This window comes from Mastigoproctus giganteus, chromosome 3 (assembly GCF_048544385.1).
Source record: "Mastigoproctus giganteus isolate SK-2022 chromosome 3, ASM4854438v1, whole genome shotgun sequence".
Taxonomy (NCBI): domain Eukaryota; kingdom Metazoa; phylum Arthropoda; class Arachnida; order Uropygi; family Thelyphonidae; genus Mastigoproctus; species Mastigoproctus giganteus.
Genome location: NC_143577.1, coordinates 106,998,396 through 107,019,725, shown reverse-complemented (window position 1 = coordinate 107,019,725; position 21,330 = coordinate 106,998,396). Strand labels below are relative to the sequence as shown.

Sequence of the window (21,330 nt, the reverse complement as noted above, 5' to 3'; positions counted from 1 at the left end):
GTGGAGTGTGGGATTTCCATTCCTGCAAGAATAATTTCACTGACATAATCTGAGCAAATGTTGACATCAGAAGTTTTGAAACAGTAATCCGACCAAGGAAAAGAAATCTTACAGGTCATCCCATTTTGCATTCTTGTAATGCCAAACAACACGAGGTTGGGAACAGCCATGAGATAAAGGCTGCATTGGAGAAGAGACACCAAATTGTGATCTGAAGTGCCTAAAGGACCTCTCACTTTGACCATGTACTTAGAAGGGTTGTTTGTGAGAAAAAGATCAAGCGTGTTGGCTGTATGATTAGGATTGTCCGGTATTCTTGTAGGTAAATGAACAATCTGTGCAAGGTCATTAGTAATTGCAAAAGCCTCAGCATCTCAACCTGCTGGGTCGGTGTGACTAGAAAACAGAAGCCAGCTGGAGTTGTGAACATTAAAATCACCAAGGAAAATTAACCCACTGTTAGGAAAGTTGGACTGGAGAAAGTCAAGTTGCAAAGAGAGGAAGTCAAAGAGCTCCAAGTGATTAGTGGAGTTGGGAGAATGGTAGAGACAACAGATGAATTTGACACAATGAGGTAGAGAGATTTTAAGCCAGAGAAGATCGAAGAGAGGAGATTCCAAATTGCTAAATCTCTGACAGGGAATATCAGAACAGATATATGCACAAGTACCACCTTTGAGGCGAAAGAAATCATACAACGAATAATTGGGCATCTGAGATGAGCAGTAGGTGAATGAATGAACCGATAACTGAGATTCTGTCAGAAAAATTACATGGGGTTTGGCAGACTGCAAGTTGAAATGGACATCATTGAGATTAGAATTGAGACCACGTATATTTGTGAAATGAATTAGGAAGTGTTTGGGAGGTTTAGATCTTTTCGCAGATAAGCTTGCTCTATTAGTTTGATAATTCATGGTGTATTCAATAGTAAGAAAAAGTGGGTGGGACATGCTGTATGAAGTAATGAAATTTTTGGATATGGTGTACACATGGTAAGAATATACCCAGACCCTTGACATAATGTAACCTCGACAATGGCCCCCTGCATACACACTACTCGGACTCCTTCCAGTCACTATCAGGCAGAGTAGAGGTAGCAAGATTATACACTAGCTGATCCGGAAGCCTCCTAGAGAGTTACCAATAGTTTCGGTCCGGTGTACTAACTAGCGGCCAGCCTGCGAACACAATTTTAGAGCTGTACCCTCGAAATGTAACGAATACTGGATCTCGCTGTGATGTTCATCATATCCTCAAAAGTCATCAATCATACTGCATGATGGAAGAGATGGGGAAGGATTGACTGGAACTTAGCTCTAGAGACTAAACATGGGTTCCACCACTTCAAGCCTCCAATAAGCAAAGTGGTGGCATTGCACCAGTTGATGAGTCATCTACCACTTGATCCTTATTTTTACATATATAAATTACACTAAGTTAAACATATTTATTTTAACTTGATTCTTATTTTTACCTGAATAAATTACCCTGTTTTAGGACTACCTGGTCCATACTGTATTAGAATGTGCTAACTTCATTTTCGTTGCTTTCTAGCCTATTACTTTTCTTCTACTACTATAGACAAGTATTGAAACGCAGTTCCTGATACATGGTCAGGTGTAATCCCCCTGATGAAATACCTGATCGTGTATCAATATTTATTTATTTTAGCTGACATCAGATCAAGCCTTACCTATATTTGACCATTTTCTAAATATGTTTCCCGCCATATCTGATGACAGCTATAACACTATCATTTTATTTTCATTTTCTATTTATTTATTTGCATTTTTATTTTATTAGTATTTTGATGTACTAATTTTACTTTACAGTTTTCCCACTATCTATTGGCTTGGTAATTCAGCCCATAATTCTCTTAATTCATCATAACCTTTAGGATATTAACATTCTTTCACCTTTCAGAAATCTACTACACTTCTTCTTCTTCTTTCCATACCCTTCTAGTTACTGGCACGTTGTGTAACTTTCATATCCATTTATGCATACTTTATTCAATATATTAATTCTATATATAGATAAATACATAAAAAAATTTTAATTTTAGTGATATTTCACATTTTTTTTTCATTCAGCATTATCTCAAGTTGGCACCTGTCTAAATTTATTAGTTATTGGCTTATAATTTTGTCTATATGTAATATTTTTCTAAATTTTTTCTACAGATTCCTACCACATATCTTCCATTTCCACTTCTGTCTACGTTATTTATTTGTTTCTTTACTCATTTCAGTTTTTTATATATATATATATATATATATATATATATATATATATATATATTGCTTCTCTATGTTACACAATGATGTTGGATATTGCTTATGCAGTCACTTACTTTTGTGGTCATCTTATTCTTCTCTTCCTTTTACCCTTGTTTTTTTTTATTTTTTTTTTTAATTTCCTTCTTTCTCCTAACTTTAATTTTACAGTTTATATATATATATATATATGTATGTATTTAATCTATTATGAAATATTGAAATAGATGTAAAGTGTATGTCAGATTAGATTAATGCCATCAATTGTAGACTGAACATTACATCAGTCTGTAATCTAATTGGTACTATATAAGTATTCAAAGTGCATTAAAACATCAGCATAAAAATACTCAGTGGGCCATACGGCCAAAAGAACCTATAAAGACTAAGATAGCCCATGTTGATTTGCATTGCTTTCCCTAGAAATAAACATATAATTAGCAATAAAATAAAATAAAAATATAATTATTATGCAGCTAATTATTGATAATCGGATACATTGTATTATATTTTGTATATTCGTTTCAAAGCTATCTGTTGGGCTAGCTGTTATCTTGCCTGTTTGCTGTTAAATTTAAAGATTAGCATAGATTGCCTTCGTGTTTAATTATTTGGACCCAGTTAAACAGGCAGATAACAATCAGAAACAGACAGCCTTGCTAATTATTGGTGGGATATGTTGAATGGTGTTAGCCCTCGAAAAAGTGCCATTCAATGTATCCATTTATCATTATATTTATATTGATAAATGGATAACATTGAATGGCACTGCATAATCATTATATTTTTATTTTATTGTAATTATGTCTAGGGTATAACAATATAAACCAACACAGGCTATCTTAGTCTTTATAGGTTCTTTTGGCCATATGGCTCGCTGAGTACTTTTATGTCAATTAATAAATCTTTGAATACCTATATAGTACCAATTATATATATATATAAGCCTCCATCTTTGTACTCTTCAATAGATTTATTACTTCTACCTCATATATATATAAAATACCTGTGTACTTTATTTTATTAAATAAAAGAAAATACACAAGTATCTGTCCATCTGACCTTTGAACTTCCCCAAGCAGTCAGTTTCAACCACAATTGTTGGAATATGTTACCGACAGAGGTAACATATTCCAACATATTACCTATTCATATTCCAACAATTAATGCTCACTGGCTAAAATAAAACTTCTTACAATCCAATCTAAACATTTTCATCCATAATTTTAATTCAGGACAACAGTTTTGAAGTAATTTAAAACTATGAACATCTTTTTTTTTTTACGGTAACCCTTTTTCCAATTTCACCATGTGTTTCTTGCAGTCTTTGGACCCTTCAAGAAGCTGTGTCTTCTTTTAGATGGTGTTTCCACACTCGGACATAATTTCAAATGCAAACTTAACAATTTCAAGAGCAGTCTTACACTATTCCAAGTGCAGTATTATATATGCTTTATACAGTGCAATTATGAGTTACCTAATTATACAATCAAACGTACAATAAATCATCAATTGGAAAACATGGGCATGCCCTGCTGCCTGTGAAAGATTCAGTCCACCCATATCATAACCCCAAAATCACATTCTTCTTCTACTGTTTTTAACTCAGCTCCACCAATTGTACAAAGTATGATCAAAAAAGTTAATATTAGCAGTAACAGCAAGTGTTGCAAGAAAGCAAGCTTATACAGCATCACCAAAAAAAAAAAAAAACTTAACACTTTCCATTCCCTCTAACCGTTTGTCTAGTTCTCGCTTGAATTTATTCTACAACACCAAATGTAAATTTTTCCAACAATCGATTATCCCCACTAGTTGAAGGCAAATTTTCACCTATCTATCCCGCAATCATTCTTCCTCAATTTGAATTTATGCCCCATCATGTGCTTACTCTGGCCAAGAGGAAGGATTCCATTAGCACTGAATTTATTCAATCCATTCAAAGCCTTAAACACCTCGATCAGATCCAGGTGCTGCATAGTCTCAATAGTCTCCAGCTGCTGCAGTTTACAGAACTAAAGCCTTTCCTGGTATGCACACTCTTTTTTTCCCCTCACTCACTCATTGCTCTTCTCTGCACCAGTTCCAAAAAGATCCACATACTTTCAAAAATGGGGTTTCCAGGCCTGTATGCAGGCTCACAATTTGGCCTAATGACTGCCTTATACAACAGAATGATCACCTCCTACTCAGGCAGCCTGTCTGCACTGCTGACAGAAATTCATATTTGACTTCACAATTATTCCCAGTTCTTTTTCATTTTCCCCAACCTTGAATGTAGTATACCACACGGTACATTAATCTGGGATTGCTCCTAAACATATGGAGTACCTTGCATTTATAAATTTTAAACTTCAACTGCCATTTGTAAGCATAACTGCCTAATTTTTGTAGATATTGTTGCAATAGAATACCATGATTACTATCATTAGCAACCCTGCCAACATTTGCAAATTAGGCCTGATATGGCTCCATCAATACAATTAATAAATACTGAAAACAACAAGCTTTGCAACCCTGTGGGATTCCACTAATAACATTTTCCAAAAAGGGATTGATAATAACTGCCTTCTTCCACTCAACCATCCCTTTATCCATAGTAGTAACTTGCCCTTAATGGCACACTGCTCCAATTTGTACAGCAGTCTTTTATGTGCAATGGTATCAAAAGATTTTCTGAAATCCAATTATATAATGTCAAAATAATTTTTTTCATCCAGTCACTTTGTCACCATGTCATAGTGACAAAGTAATAGATAAAAAGATAATTTTGACATTATATCAGATTGGATACTATCACACAGTGATGACACCAAACAAGACAGCCCATTAATAAATCCATGCTGTGACTGCAGTATAAATGCATTCTAGTCTAGATGGCACTGCATCACTTCTTTAACCAGCAACTCCATTCTTTTCCCTGGAACAGAACTCAAGCTAAAAGGTCTGTAATTACTTATATCACCCTATGGTACCCTCTGTGAAATGGGGATACATTTGCACATATCTAGTCTCCTATAAATCCAAGAATACTCTCATGATTATGGCTAAAGATTTTCTGAACTTTTTTTTTTTTTTTTTTTTTTTTGCCTCCTTTAATATAATTGGATAGATCACATTCAACCCGGGTGCTTTTTTTACATTTAGCCTCAATAATTTTTCTTCCAATTTCTTCTCAGTTATCACAAAATCATTCAGCTCCTAGTTCACATCAGTAAAGATGTCTTTGCTGTTTGTCACACATTTTTTGACAGACTTCTCGTAATCTTATTTTGTCTGACCCTGTAGTGACTTTGTTGTAGACTAGTTTATATTTACTGTAGGCTTCTGTATCCCTCACACACATTCTTCTTCTCTGCCATGAGTCTCATCTTTAAGCCTAAGCCTTGAACAGTATCTCCTAACTGGTATAAAAAGCCTAGTAGCTTCTACAACTATATCCCTGAATGCTTTCCCTTTAGAATTTGCTGCTGGTAACTTCACCAGTTGGTCCCACTGTACAGAATTCAAAAGTGCCTACTCTGCCTGAGACCAGTGTAGTCACTTTTATGACTGCAAAAGCCCTTCCCTTTGCCCTTGACAGTAGTCACATCTTTAAGTAAATCCCACATCAAAAACACAATGATTATTGCTTCCTAGAGAAAGGACCCTTATCTCCAAATTCTTAATGTAAGAAGGGTGGCTGCTGATAATGAAATCAAGAGCACTGCTTTCTCTTGTTGCCTCTCTAATATGTTGGTTCAGGAAACAGTTGTCTAATAAATCCACAAACTTATTGTAACTGTCTACTGTTAGAGTGACCAAGTAATAAGTTTCAATACCTGGAAATTTTAAATTCTCCATTTTAAAAGATGATTTAGTGACCCACTGTATTCAGCTGCTTGTTATACTCATCACAGCCATTAGGCTAAAAACACACTCCTACTGTCATTTTTTGCTTTTCCAGTGATTATATCACAATTCCACATTGCACTGGCCACCCATGTTAACTGGATGCACAGCCCTAGATTTTATGTGCATTTTAACTAAGGGCATAACCTCCTCTCCTGTCCTGTTTGTACACATTGGTACTCCTCGTATTCAAATTCTGCATCCCTAATAACTGAGTGACACTGTCTCCAATATCCCAACAACATCTGCATAAGTTTAGAAGACTGCACTAATATTGGAGAAATGATGAAGCTTAATAGCTATTCAGATGGCTTTCATTTGAAATAATCACTCAACAGTGTGTACACTGATACAAACTTCTGGAAGCATTTGTGACAGGCATCTTTTGAAACTGTTTATAGTTTCTGTATCAAGTTCTGAATAATCTCTCTAGTCATTGCAAATTTTTAACTTTTCAAGGGGGCTTTAAGCTTGAGGGGGGGCCCTAAATTTATCTAGTGAGTACAGCAGATGGATGACGAGAGTAACAGTGGTATGTCACAAGAAATCCTTAAATGGGAAGTGCAAAGCGTGCAGGAACATTGTCGTGATGCAAGTGGCAATTCCCTGCAGCTCATTTTTCAAGCCATTTTCTCCAAACTGCATCATTCAATCACAAATGAACTGCTTTATAGTATTCCTGGTTTCACTGTGTGAACATGCAGGACAAATTCATAATGAATAATGCTCTGTGAGTCAAAAAATATGATAAGAATGATCTTCACATTTCATTGAGATTGTGTTCCTTTTTTTGGACCTTGAAAAAGAAATAAAAAGCATCCATTGAGGGGACTGGACCTTTGTTTCTATGTCATAGCCATATGTTACTAGTAATGACTATAGAAACAAAGTGTGTGTCGACAGAACAGAATGAAAGATCCTTACATTCGACAGCTCGCCATTCTTTGTGATCTGCACTGAGGATACAAGGCACAAACATAGCTGAAATGCATTGCATTTCTAAATCTTGCAATTAATTTAATACAACTGATTGACATGTCCCATAACAATAATCAATTTGTCCAGTAACTTCTCAGAAAATTAAATACAGATCACAAATATATATGCGCACCTGAATTATTGTTAAATTAAAGGGTGGTCACAGAGTGAGGGCCACTTTAACAGACATGCAGTTCTCTTTAAACTTTGCAAACCACTGAAAAATCTTCAAATAACATGTTCTCCAAAAGATGTTTTCAACATTTTTTTGGGTTCTGTTGCACTTTTCCCGAATTTGAACGGTATCTGAACAGTTCATAACAATGGTCCTGAGCCTTGGATGTCAGTGGTATTTCTGAAGCTTTACCATAAAGAGGAGATCTGAACTCAGATTTTGTTTTTCTAACCTGGCCGAATATTCTCTCACACTCAGTACTGCTATGGGGAAATGTTAAAATACCACACATGACTAGGATAATTTGTTATAATTCAAGCTTTCTTGAAAAGCTTGAAATATCAATTCTTGAAATAACACATCAATTCTTTCTTCTTTCATAATAGTGTCTGGTAGGCTCTCACACTGAAACTGCCAGAATTGATTCTGCAAAACATTTGTTGTTTCATCTATTTCTTTATCTTTAATGAGACCAAGAAGTAGTGGAAGCTTATCCACAAAAAATTTCAAATTTGAAAACATTGCACTGCCAATTGATGAAATTTGTGCTACCTCGGCATTCATAAGTACATTTTCTAATTTTAATTTCAATGGAAGTTGTGCACCACTCTTCAAGACATGGGCAGGAGAAATGCCTATGACTAAGTCAGAATCATCCTTCTGGTTTATGTTGCTCGAGTATTCAATTTTCAAAATGGAAGTAGAAGATTTAGAAGCTATTGGTAAAATAAATTTGCACATAACATTCTTCAACATATCTGGGAGTGACCGCAGTACATTTTTATTTTTTATTTTATTTTATTAACAACAAGATATACAACAGGTAACCATTAACAGGGTATCTGAGAGCAGAATAATGAACACAACTGATAACAATAATATGAAATCCAACAGGAAGATAAACATTGATATAGATTTAAAAATTAAAATCATATGTACAAAAGAGGATTGCATTAAGTTAAGTTACCTGTAAAATAAATAATAAATTAATTAGTTAGAGAATAGAAAAATAATTTAAAAAATAGTAATAATAAACTACAACAATTAGATGAGAGCTAGTCATTTTGCATTTGAAGAGAAGAGGCAAACTTGTGGATGGAGTTCATCAGTGATTGGGAGTTGTCAAAGAAGTCAATGAGAGGCTGATTTTGTTCAGTGGACTGAACTTCATAGTGTCCGTAGTGGCAAAGTCAAGGCGAAACAGTGTAAGGTTCCTAACTTGTCTACAAGAAGCATTGAAGTTTATTTTACTAAGGATATCAGATGCTTCATAAGTTTCAATGATTACTTTGGCTAGAAGGGTGATGTTAGCAATAACTCTTCTAGTGCACAGAGTCCTCAGATGAAAGTAATCACACAGCGATTCATAGTACACCGTGTGATAAAATAGAGGATTATGGAACTTAAGGTAACGGACAAAATTTTTTTTGGACTGCTTCAATTTTGTTAATTAAAGTTTTCGTGTGAGGATTCCAGATGGGTGAGCTGAATTCAAGGATTGGGAGAACTATAGTTCTCCCAATGTCTCCTTAAGCATGACAGCTTATATGTAGTTTTTGAACTTGTAGGTGTTCCGTTTAATAAATCCCAGTGTTTTGAATGCTTTGCTGGTGATTTTAAGGACATGGGCATCAAATTTAGCACTGCTGGAGAAGAGAATCCCCAAGTCATTAACTTGGTCACACCTTTTGATGATCACAGAGTTAATAGTGTACTCCGTATTTATTAGTTGTGGAGATCGGCAGGATGAGAAAGAGTTTACTTTGCACTTTGAGGGGTTAGCAGACAATCCATTCAGAGATAGCCACAGAGAGAATTTATTGAGGGCGCACTGAAGCTGTTGAGAATCCGTTTTCTCCTTCACTGCTGAATAGATCTTAAGATTATCTGCATAGAGAGAAACTTGAATATTGGAAGTGTAGATGCAAGAAGGAAGATCATTTATGAAAACAATGAAAAGTAGAGGACCTAGGGGAGAGCCTTGAGGTACTCCACTTAGTGGTATAAAACAGTCTGAGTTCATTTGATTGATGATAATGCTCAAGGAACGATGCGTAATATAGCTGTGTAGCCATGAGAGCAAAGGGTCACGGATACCACATAGCTTAAGTTTTTCCATAAGTTGTTTGTGCGATACTTTATCAAATGCCTTGGATATATCTGTGCCTTGATAACCACCTTCTGCATCAACTTGAAGGTGGTTATCAAGGACTTCTGAAGGACGTGGATGTGAGGTACACAGGACTGAAGAACTACATTGAAATTTTCAAAAGTTGGTGTAAAATTTAAAAAGAAACAAGCAAATACCTTATTCTAGCCAAAAGAGAGAAGAAGACTTTCTGCACTAGTAAGGATAAATGCTAAGATTTAACAGCTAGCTAGGCTGTTTAGGACTGGATTTACCATACGTTTGGAATTCAGAAGTTCGAACTCATCAACTTGTCTCCTTTCAAAGGGATGCAAGAATGTTTGCTGATGCTATCGAGGCAGTGTTAAGTGGGTCAGAAAACTGCTAGATTGGGGGGATACAAGGACTAATAGATTAACAGTAGCCACTGGCAGAGGTGAAAGTGATTCTTGCACTGCTTCTATTGGAATGAGCCGCAGCCTGGAAAATAAGATGCAGAATATTTCAGAGACTGCTGGGAATCATTGGGGTACAAATAAACACATAGGTTGTGTTAGGGTAGCTAAGCAAAAGAACAGGTGCATGTATACTTGCGTGTACACCAATGCTAGGAGTTTAGTAAATAAATTTGATGAATTTCAGGTATTGCTCAAAACATCAAAGGCAGATATTGTGGGGATTTCAGAGACGTGGTGTCACACAGATATAAGGAATACAGAACTGGAATTTCGGGAGTACAATACCTACAGAAAGGATATACAGGATAGGAAGGGAGGAGGGATTATGATATTAGTTAAGAAATACATAAAATCCAAGGAAGTGAAACCAGTCGACATTGCTGGACAGTGCAGTGTCGAGTCAGTTTGGTGTGACATAAGCATTGGGAGATCAAAATTGAGAGTAGGAGTGTGCTATAGGCCTAATAACTCTGATGAATATAATAAGAAACTGTATGGGGAAATAGAGTGGGCCAGTAAATCAGAGAGTCTTATAATGGGGAATTCAATTTCCCAGATACTGACTGGAATTTGGGGACTGGTCACTCACACACTAGCAAGGCTTTTGTGGATTTATTGGATGATTGTTTTCTACATCAGCATGTTCGGGAGGCAACTAGAGGGAGTAATACTCTTGATTTGATTATCAGTAGTAATTCTTCATGCAGTAAGAATCTGCAGGTAAATGAACCACTAGGTGGCAGTGATCACAGTGTGCTGAAGTGGGATTTACTCAAAGAGGTAACTACCATTAGGGGTAAAGGGAAGGGTTATTGCTTTCGTAAAGGCGACTACGATGGACTGAGACAGTATTTAAATTCTATACAGTGGGACCAACTGATGATGATGTTACCAACAGCAAATTCAAAATGGGAAGCATTCAAAGAACTTATCTTGGAAGCTACTAGGCTGTACATACCAACTAAGAAATATTGTTCAAGGTTTAGGCCTAAGTGGATGTCAGATGAACTAATGAGACATATGACAGAGAAGAAAACTGCATGGGATACATACAAATTAACGTGACACAGAAGCTTATGATAGATACAAGTTGATCTGTAACCAAGTGACAAAGGAGGTTAGGCAGGCGAAGGCAGATTACAAGAAATCTTTGGCAAGGGATGCAAAGAAAAACAGCAAAGAGTTCTTTACTTATGTAAACTCTAGAAGGAAGGGGATGAATCAGATTGGTCCACTTGATATCGATGGGTCAACTGTTGATGATCCTGCTCAGGTAGCTAACAAACTGAATGAATATTTTGCATCGACATTCACACATGAGGAGTTATTAAGCGAGGGGAATGCCAGAGGTGTATTCAACTCTGGCAGTAAGCTAGAGAATCTTGTAATAACTGAGAGTAAAGTGGAGGAGAAATTGTTGAAGATAAATACAAGAAAGGCACCTGGGGATCTATCCAGTTATATTAAAGGAGGCAGCAAAGGAAGTAAGCAAACCCTTAGCCATAATTATGAGAGCTTCCTTGGACTCAGGGGAAGTACCCATGGACTGGAGATGTGCAAATGTGACCCCAATTCATAAAGGAGGATCAAAGGACGACACAAGTAATTATAGACCTGTTAGTTTAACTTCTGTTCCAGGAAAGTTAATGGAGGCACTGGTTAAAGAAGCACTGCAGGATCATCTAGACAAGACTTCAGTTATAGCTCAGACACAGCATGGTTTTGTTAAGGGGAAGTCTTGCCTGACCAATTTGATTGGATACTATGATGCAGTCACAAAAGAACTGGATGCAGGGAATAACTTTGATATTATATACTTGAATCTTAGTAAGGCTTTCGATACTGTTGCACATGGAAGACTGCTGCACAAATTGGAGCAGTGTGGCATTGGAGGCAAATTGCTGCTATGGATAAAGGGGTGGTTGAGGGGGAGAAGACAGAGAGTGGCAATCAACGGACACTGCTCATCATGGACTAATGTTATTAGTGGAGTCCCTCAGGGTTCAGTATTGGGTCCATTATTGTTTTCTGTATTTATAAATGATATTGATGATGGTATATCAAGCTTAATGTCCAAGTTTGCAGACGATACGAAGGTTGGCAGGGTTGTCAAGGACACTACTAACACTATGCTACTGCAACAGGATCTGGAAAGGTTGAGGAGATGGGCTGAGAGGTGGCAAATGAAGTTTAACATTGACAAATGTAAAGTACTGCATATGGGAAACAGCAACCCCAGAGCAACGTATCAACTCTGTGGTACTACACTGACAGTGGTAGAGAATGAAAGGGACCTGGGGGTGGTTGTACAGGCAGATATGAAGTTTTCTGAGCAGTGCAGATGGGCTGCAAGAGTAGCTCATGGTGTATTGTCGATGATATATAGGAATTTTTCTAGCAGGGATAAGGAGGTGATTATTCCCTTGTATAAGGCAATGGTCAGGCCACACCTAGAGTACTGTATACAGGTCTGGAGGCCTCATTTCAAGAGGGATGTGGTGATGCTGTATCGAGTACAGAGAAGGGCAACCAGATTAGTGAATGGAACAAAGGGGTGCTCTTACGAAGAAAGGCTTAAGTTTTGCAAATTACAGTGTCTGGGGACTAGGCACCAGCGAGGTGATCTGATAGAGGTGTATAAAGCCTTGAATGGTTTGAGCATGCTCAATGCTGATGGGATTCTTCCTCTTGCTCAGAATAATCACCTGAGAGGGCATAAATTCAAATTGAGAAAAGACAGATGTAGGATAGACGTGAGGAAATTTGCCTTTAGCCAGTGGGTGGTTGGTTGGTGGAATAGACTTCCATCCCTTGTCGTGGAAGTTGATAGCCTAAATAAGTTTAAGGCTCAGCTGGACAGGTATTTCGAATGAACAGAGGGGTGAAGTGGAAGTGGTTATTTTTTATTTATTTATTTATTATAATTATTTTATTTTATTTTTTTTTTTTTTTGGCTGATGCTGCATAAGCTTGCTTTCTTGCATCAAATGCCTCTACTAATGCTAATGCTAAACCTTTTAGATCATGAACTGGATTTGAATATGAGTCAGTGCCAATCACTAGTGAACTTGTATTTTTCAATTTGGTAACTCTGAAAAGCACTCAGATTGCTTTTCTTCCCATTTCAAACATTTTCTTTAAACAGAGTTGCCAAAGGTTGATGTTCTACTAGTCTAGGTGTAACTAAATATGTAACTAACTAGTCTAGTTACATATTTAACCACAGTTAGCCAACATGTACACACATGCTTCAGTGGCATGCATCAGTCAAAATTATTGAAATCTCTCTCTCTCCTTTTATCACTTCTCTCTAAATACTAATAAATATCAACCAAATATTCATCCACTTTCACAGGAAAGCATGCAGCTCCTTTTTCAGCACACAAATTAATAAAGCAACAAAGTCTGCATTTTACCACCAGGTGCTCCATCTCCTCTTTTAATACCTTTGCTACTCCAGATTTTAGTCCTAGAATAACAGGTGCATATCAATTGGACTTGCTCTCAGTGCCAATGACAGCAAGTTCAGTTTGATGATTTTTTTTTTTTATTACAAAAGTTCGCCACAGTGGGATACAGCTTCACTTTAATTACTGCCATCTGTAGTAATAAAAAAATTGCCCATTTTTTCAGAGCCATCACTACCTCCTCTTTCTCTATCAGTGCAATTTCACTAATGATGACTGTTGATTTTGTACTTCCACAACTTTTTTTTTTTTTTTTTTGTTATTTTGCCATCAGGAAACTTTTCTGAACAATGTGCCAGCACCACAGAAAGAAAGAAGGCTTATATTCTATGACAAAAGATGCAACTAAACATTCAGCACATACAAAGTTGCAATGATATGCCACATCTATTTTTGCATATCTTTCTATCTTTCTGTACACTGTTCTTATGCTTTGCAAATATCTAATTATAGGAATCTATGCAGTTCCCTTTTCAGGAAACAAATGAATCAGATGACAAGAATAGGCAATCATCAAATACTTGATCTCCACTTTCAGTACCTATGCTACTCCAGTTTTTAAGCCTACCATAACAAGCATATTGTAAACACTAAGTATCAAAAAATTTTTTGAAGAAATCCCACGAGCTTTCAGGATGTTCAGATGTCCAGTGTTGCAGAGTCACCTTCGAATGCTGGCATTGAGAGCAAGTTGCTTTCAATCTGAAGTTTTTTTGGTTTTTTTTATTATTATTATTATTATTACAAAAGGTCGTCATATGGAATACAGCTAGGAATCACTTAGATTATCACCACCTCTAGCAATTGAAAATGGCTCCTTTTTCAGAGCCTTCACTATCTCTTCTGTCCCTCCCCATGCAATTTCACTAAAAATGCGTGTTGTTTTTGTTCCTCTGCAATCATATTTTTTGCTATTTCACTATCATGAAACATATTTCTGAATAATGTGCCACTATGTTCAACACTAAGAGGAAGATTATGTTCTTTGAAAAAAAAAAAAAATGTGCAAATAAATATCCAGCTTGTATAATATCTTCATCACCATGTGACATTTACTTTTGCATTTCTTTCTATGCACCGCACACAGTTGTTATGCTTATTTGTTTGCAAATGTGTAATAACATCCCATTCCTTGCCATCTGAAACTGAAAAATCACATCTCTGTACGGTACTCAAGAAAAATGATATATGGAAAACCTTGCACATTAGCCTTCTCAAATTTTACTTTGCATTTCTTTGATATCTTACTGAAAGACACTGTTAATTAGCTTTGCACTACACAAATGCCATGGAATCACTGCACATGATATTATTGTGTGTTACTATTTTGCAATTCAACTACTGCAGCACACATGACAGCAAATTAATTAATAAAAATAAGCATAAATTTGCAAAATTTAAAAAAAAAATTCCAATTTCAACATAGTTTTATTATTTATTTTTTTGGGGGAAAATAGAAAGACAACAAAACTGGGGTTCTGCAAATAGATTAAGAAACTGTGTCACCACTATATTATGACAGAGACAGAGACAAGTAAAAAAGATGGCCTCTCCATCAAAAATCTAGAGAAGCAACAGCTATCCACTTCTCTCCTTGAAACCTACCCAAGTTGTCCTGAAGGAGCACTGCTTGGTCCTAGTCGTTAGCCACTCATCCATTTCTTAACATCATGTTCTCTATCCCTTGTTGATGCCATTTAAGAAATTCAGAAACAAGAGTGGTACCAGTACAGATCCTTAGGTGATCCCCACTTCTCAAGCTGGCCCAATTTGAAAGGTAACTATTAATCACAGCCCCTTTGCTTCATGGCCTGAGGTCATCCTGTGATTCATTTAAGGAATCCATGATGCAAATATTTTTCAGCTTATACACCAACTAAGCGCTATCTAAACTGGATATCATGTTGTGTACAGAAGGGTCTATACGATTTTGACATTGGCATTTTTTTCACTTCGATTTCCTTTTTTTCTGCACATATAAAGGACATTTGAAAAGTTCATGGCCTAAGTATGAATGGTTTATTTGAGGAGTCTGATAACATATTACTTTTCAACATAGTCCCCTTCAGAATCAATACACTTTTGCTGCTGTTGATGCAATGTGTTGATTCCAGCTGCGATTAAAGTTTTCTCTTTGGCCTCCAGGAATGCATCCATTGCAGCAATGACATCACTGTCAGTGGAAAAATGGATGCTAAGTGAAAGTCTGATAATGCTAGATATGGTGAATAATAGTGGTTCAAGATTTCAAAGCCACACTCATGCGTAGTGCAGCCAGAGCAATAACAGACTTGTCAGCAGGCACGCTGTCCTAATAGAAAAAGACTTCTTTGCTGCATTTTCCTTGGCATTTGTCTTTGATGTTTTCATACAAACACCTCAAAAGGTCTGCATAATATGCCCCTGTGACGGTCTGAAGGTTTTCTAGTAATAGGAGATAGTCTTAGCAGACCTGTACAAAATTTCAGCCATATAACTTATCCTGCTTCTTTGTGGTAGATGTGATTCTGAAGTCTGCTGAAAACCAAGCCAAAAATGGAAAATTTGAGCAGTGAATGGCTATAAAATTCCTAACAAAAGAGAATGTGGAATTACCTGAAATCATACGTTTGAACAATATACATGGTGAATCTACTCAATCTGAATATACAGTCTGGAGATGGTTTATTGAATTTAAGCATGGACAAGAGAGACAGATTCAAAGATGATCCAAGGACTGGACAGCCAGCAACAGCCAAAAATGAGGAAATGGTCAACAAAGTAGTTACAGAAGTTATCAATTACTGTAAAATGAACATTGAACAAATAGCCAATATTCAAAGTGTAAACCTCAGCTAGGAAGATTCTGTTGATAGTTTTCTGCGATTGTTCAGAAGTATTGCTCATCGATTTCCTTGAAAAGGGAAAAACTGTGATGGGGGTGGTACTACATGGATCTATTAGCCAAATTACGAGAAAACATCAAACGGCAGTGAAAAAGGAATGCTGTCGCGAGAAGTGCTGTTGCTGGATGACAATGCCTCACCTCACAGATGTGAACTGATAGGAACAACAGTGGCCAAAGTGGGGGTTCAAGTCTTTTCCACATCCACCTTATTTACCTGTTACAGCTACATCTGACTTTTACTTGTTTGGAAAATTGAAACAGCATAATTGTGGAATGCATTTTGTGGACAATGAACATCTGAAACAGAGAGTGACTGTGGTTTGACTAGCAAAATACACACTTCCACAAGAAGGGGATTTTCAAGTTGAAACACAAATAGGAAAATTCATAAATGCGTGTAGTGACTACATAGAGAAGTCTTAACATGCCATCCAAATTTCTTGAGTCTGGGTTGACAGGAACTATATGTCTGACAAAACCTTTTGAATGCTCCTTGTACTAACACTCCATCAACACCTCACCGATACCATCTTACCAGTAAAATGAATGAACTTATTAATGTGACCAGCAGGCTATTTTGGTGATCCTGTTAAAAACAAAAAGCACCCAAATAAAAACAAAATCAGAGATCAGTGTGATCTCATAAATATCCAGTCAATACAATTCAAGATGTTGGGGGGAAAAATTGAATTATAATTCACAAGATGAGCTAGGCTCTAAGTCATAATTTTAAAAAATAAAAAAAGCTTGGGTTTCATTATTTGACAAAAACTTTTACTTAAGTATTTCTGTTTTTTTTTTTTTAACAGATGGGAAAGGTAGCAAACAAGACTTGGCCACTCTTACATAGCACTCATATTCCAGATATGTTACAGATTTGGAGATAATGTGAGGTTTGACTTTGTAGCATTCAGGTAAGCTACACACACAAGACTCACTGAAATTCACACAAATTTTCAGATTGTTTTATTTTGCAAACTGGCAAAATAAAATAATATTTTACTAGTTATGTGCAGAAAGCTCATATTAAAATGTAGCTTGGAAAAAACAATAACTAAATTCCTAATCATTAAAACTACTTATTAAACTACTTGTATATATGGGCCACAAGGAATTACTTTTTGGGTTCAGTGGGCTGCAGGCAGGGCTGTTTTTAAGAACTCTTGGGGCCCCCCTGGCAAACTTCCAAACGTGGCCCCCTATTCAGTTTAAATTTTGTTTTAATTTTTTTCTGGGTCTCTCTTAGTCGCATTCCTAACATCATTCCTAACATTATAATATATATATATAATATATAATTATATATATATATATTATTAATTTATAATCATAAGCGAGAATTAAATTTGTTAATTTTTTTTCTAAATATTAATATTTTCGGCACTTTAAACTATTTAAAGAAAGCCAAAAACATTATTCGTATATCATTATGTTCCGTGTTTGCAGTACTTTCAACGGCAATGTAACATATGGGATCGAGGGCCTTTTAAAAAATTATTTAAAATCAACAAGTGAGGCCCCCAGTAGGCCGAGGCTCCTGTTGTCCGCCAGATGCACCCATGCGTCAAAACGGCCCAGGCTGCAAGGCCGGAGAAGAATGTAAAACACTAGCCTAGAACAGCTTATGTTTAAATACAGGATTCATATAAAATATGATTCTAACAATAGGAAAATGAAATAAACATTAATTGAAATTTACCATTTATATTTCCTGAGAGTTCCTGATTTTGCTTTGGCTGTGCAGCTTTTCCAAGGGCTTCATAATTAGGTCCTATTTTATATAAATTCTATAAAGATAAATGCTATTTAATGGAAAAAATATATAGATATTCACCTCATAAAACAGAAAAATTATATAAAAATCATCAATTTTGGTACAGACAGAATACCCAAAATGGCACTTGACATTTTTAATTAACTACATTTCCTAAACGGAGAAGTTAAAGATAAATTTAAATTAGCCATGTAACAGCATCCAAAAATAGGAGTTGGTGGCTACCGAAGCATTGAGTTTCTATGAAGCAAACATCAAAGAAGTGAAAGACAAAAACAAAAAATAGCATATGAACAACAATCTTCCAATACAGCAGCCAGATTACTTAAATATCAAATTCACAACAAGCCAAAAAGAGAAACCCCTAATAAATTATCATTCAAAGTCACAACAATAATCTCAACAACATACACTCAAAATATAACAGTTATGCAGCATGTCTGTAACTATTTCTGGTGATATTGTAAACTGGCATTTGATGCTTCTCTTCAGATCAAGAAGCACTACTGGGTGCTCAGAGCATACTCTTATTTCAGACAGCCTCATAAGCCAATATATCAAAGGCAACGTATCTGGGAAATATATTGCCCAAGACTGTTGAAAGTTCTTGCTTATAATGTAGTATTCAAATGCTTAAAATTGATAGTGCTCTATTCCCTAATGGAATAGAGCACTGTCCTCTGTCAGCATGGTCCAACTGAATAAGTGTTATGTGCCACAGAACTGCAGTCAGGGTGAGGATGCAGGGATGAGGGTGCCCAAGAAACAAATGCTATTTCTAATATTAAATCCACAAAAAAAGAACTGACCTATCATTAGTCCTAACAACAGTACTCCACGTATTGTGTGTTGTGTGGAGATAATATTAATAATAGACATGAGCCTGACACTTGTCTTCTGTAACTGTGCAATGCTGTCTTACAATGTTCTCTGTCCATCTAGCTTAAACAAAAATTGAAAAGGAACCAAAGAGGTAAAGATATCCCAATTTATTATCCCAAGTTATTCAAAGGATGCTCTCCCAGAATGCCATTTTATTACAATCCATACAGACAGAAAGATAATTTTTACATATTTTGCTTTTTTGAAAGCAACAATCACAAATGTTGGTCTAGCACAATTAACTTCTGTGGTTAGGATACTAATACAGCAAACTCTCGTTTTACCGGGATCAGATTAACCAGGACACTTCAAGACTCCAAAGTAAAAAAATATATATATCCTCTGGAAATCACAGAATTCAAGTAATAAATAGAATAGAATAGGTATAAACAGATGTTTTGCAAGTTGTAAATAAGCGACAAGAAGTGGCGTTATAAGTCGTGATTGGGGTATGAATGTACCTATCATACAGCAATCCTCGCTGTCTTCAAGACCGGCCGTCAAAAAAACAATAGAAAGAGAACAAACATGTACTTTGTTTTAGTGCATTGTGTAGATTGCCGTGTTTCTTTGCACAGCAAAAAGACAAATTTTGTTTCTTTATTTATGTCAGGAGTATCAATTTTTTTTATAGTAAATATTTTTTTTTTAGAAATCGCAAAAATGATGTGCAAACGCAAAAGGGTTGTGCTTTCAACTGAACAAAAAGTTGAAATTATTCAAAAGTTTGAAAATGGTGCATTGGTTAAATCTTTAATGAATCATTATAATGTTGGTGACCAAATGACATCATAAAAAATAAAGGGAAGCTATTAGATTTTGTGGGCACATCAGATAGCATTAATGGCATGACTATCAGAAAAATAATGAAACAGTCTGCATATGTGTAGCTCAACAAAGCAATGGTTTTGTAGTTTAGCCAACAAAGAGCAGAAGACATTCCAGTCTCTGGAGCAGTTTGCACAGCCAAAGAAAAATATTTTTTTGATGAATTAAAATTGCAGGGCAATTTTAAACGTATCTTCTGGGTGGTTGATGTGGTTTAAACAGAGGCATGGCATTCGTCAGATTGCCATTCAAAGTGAAAAACTAAGTAGGTCATGCACTGGCTGCCCAAGAATTCACTAGTGATTTTCAAAAATTTATTGACACCAGTGAACTTGTGCCGGAGCAAATTTACAATGCCAGTGAAATAGGATTGCACTGGAAATGTCTTGCATCAAAAACTTTGGGTTACAAATACGAGGTAAAAGCTCCAGGCCATAAAAATGCAAAAGCAACAACGATTGACAGTTCTTTGCTGTGCTAATGCTGTTGGGTCCCATTATTTGAAACTCTGCATAATTGGAACAGCAAAAAAAAAAAAAAAAAAAAAAAACAGACTTCCTTGAGTACTGTTGATTACTATAATAACAAGTCAGCCTGGATAGAGAGGGAGATATTTTCCCGTTGGTTTAGAACTAAATTCACCTTCAGTGCACCAACATCTGACATTACTGGGCTTGCTACAGAAAGTTGTCCTGCTATTAGACAACACACCAAGTCATCCTAATAAGTAAATTCTAAAATCAGAAGATGGAAATATTTTCGTCAAATATTTACCCCTCCCCTCCAATGTGACAGCTTTAATACAACATATGAATCACAGTATCATCCAACAAATGAAAGTAATTTACCTCTCAAAATTAGCAGAAGAAAATGATTGTGATTTACAAAGTTTCAACGTTTCTTACGAAGAAAGGCTTAAGTTTTGCAAATTACAGTGTCTGGAGACTAGGCACTGGCGAGGTGATCTGATATACAAGGTGTATAAAGCCTTGAATGGTTTGAGCATGCTCAATGCTGATGGGATTCTTCCTCTTGCTCAGAATAATCACCTGAGAGGGCATAAATTCAAATTGAGAAAAGACAGATGTAGGATAGACGTGAGGAAATTTGCCTTTAGCCAGCAGGTGGTTGGTTGGTGGAATAGACTTCCATCCCTTGTCGTGGAAGTTGATAGCCTAAATAAGTTTAAGGCTCAGCTGGACAGGTATTTTGAACGAACAGAGGGGTGAAGTGGTTTTTTTTTTTTTTTTTGGCTGATGCTGCATAAGCTTGCTTTCTTGCATCAAATGCCTCTACTAATGCTAATGCTAAACAGCATGGAAATCTATATAAAGCATATCCTTAAAGAGGTCTTGCCATAAAATTTTATCAGAAAATGATGAAAGATTCCTAGGATTTGAAGAAAACTGTGGAGATCTGGTACAAAATTTGCAACCAACAGGGAGTTGCAGGGATGTCAATGAGTAATCAATTCATGATTGGCTTAATTCTGACAAAGATTTAGCTGGCCATGAAGCACTAAATGATGAAGAGATTTTACATCATGTAACGACTACTACACCACTACTAAACAATGATGATGA

The 21,330-nt window shown here is 36.1% G+C and overlaps 1 protein-coding gene across 1 annotated transcript in view; it reads right to left on the bottom strand.

Moving 5' to 3' along the window:
• Window positions 1-21,330, bottom strand: part of ash2 (Set1/Ash2 histone methyltransferase complex subunit ash2) — a 347,019-nt gene that overhangs the window by 145,130 nt on the left and 180,559 nt on the right. Inside the window, exon 8 of the mRNA XM_090370069.1 lies at window positions 17,963-18,050. Within this exon, the coding sequence (XP_090226195.1) occupies window positions 17,963-18,050 (88 nt within the window). The remainder of the gene's footprint in view (window positions 1-17,962; window positions 18,051-21,330) is intronic.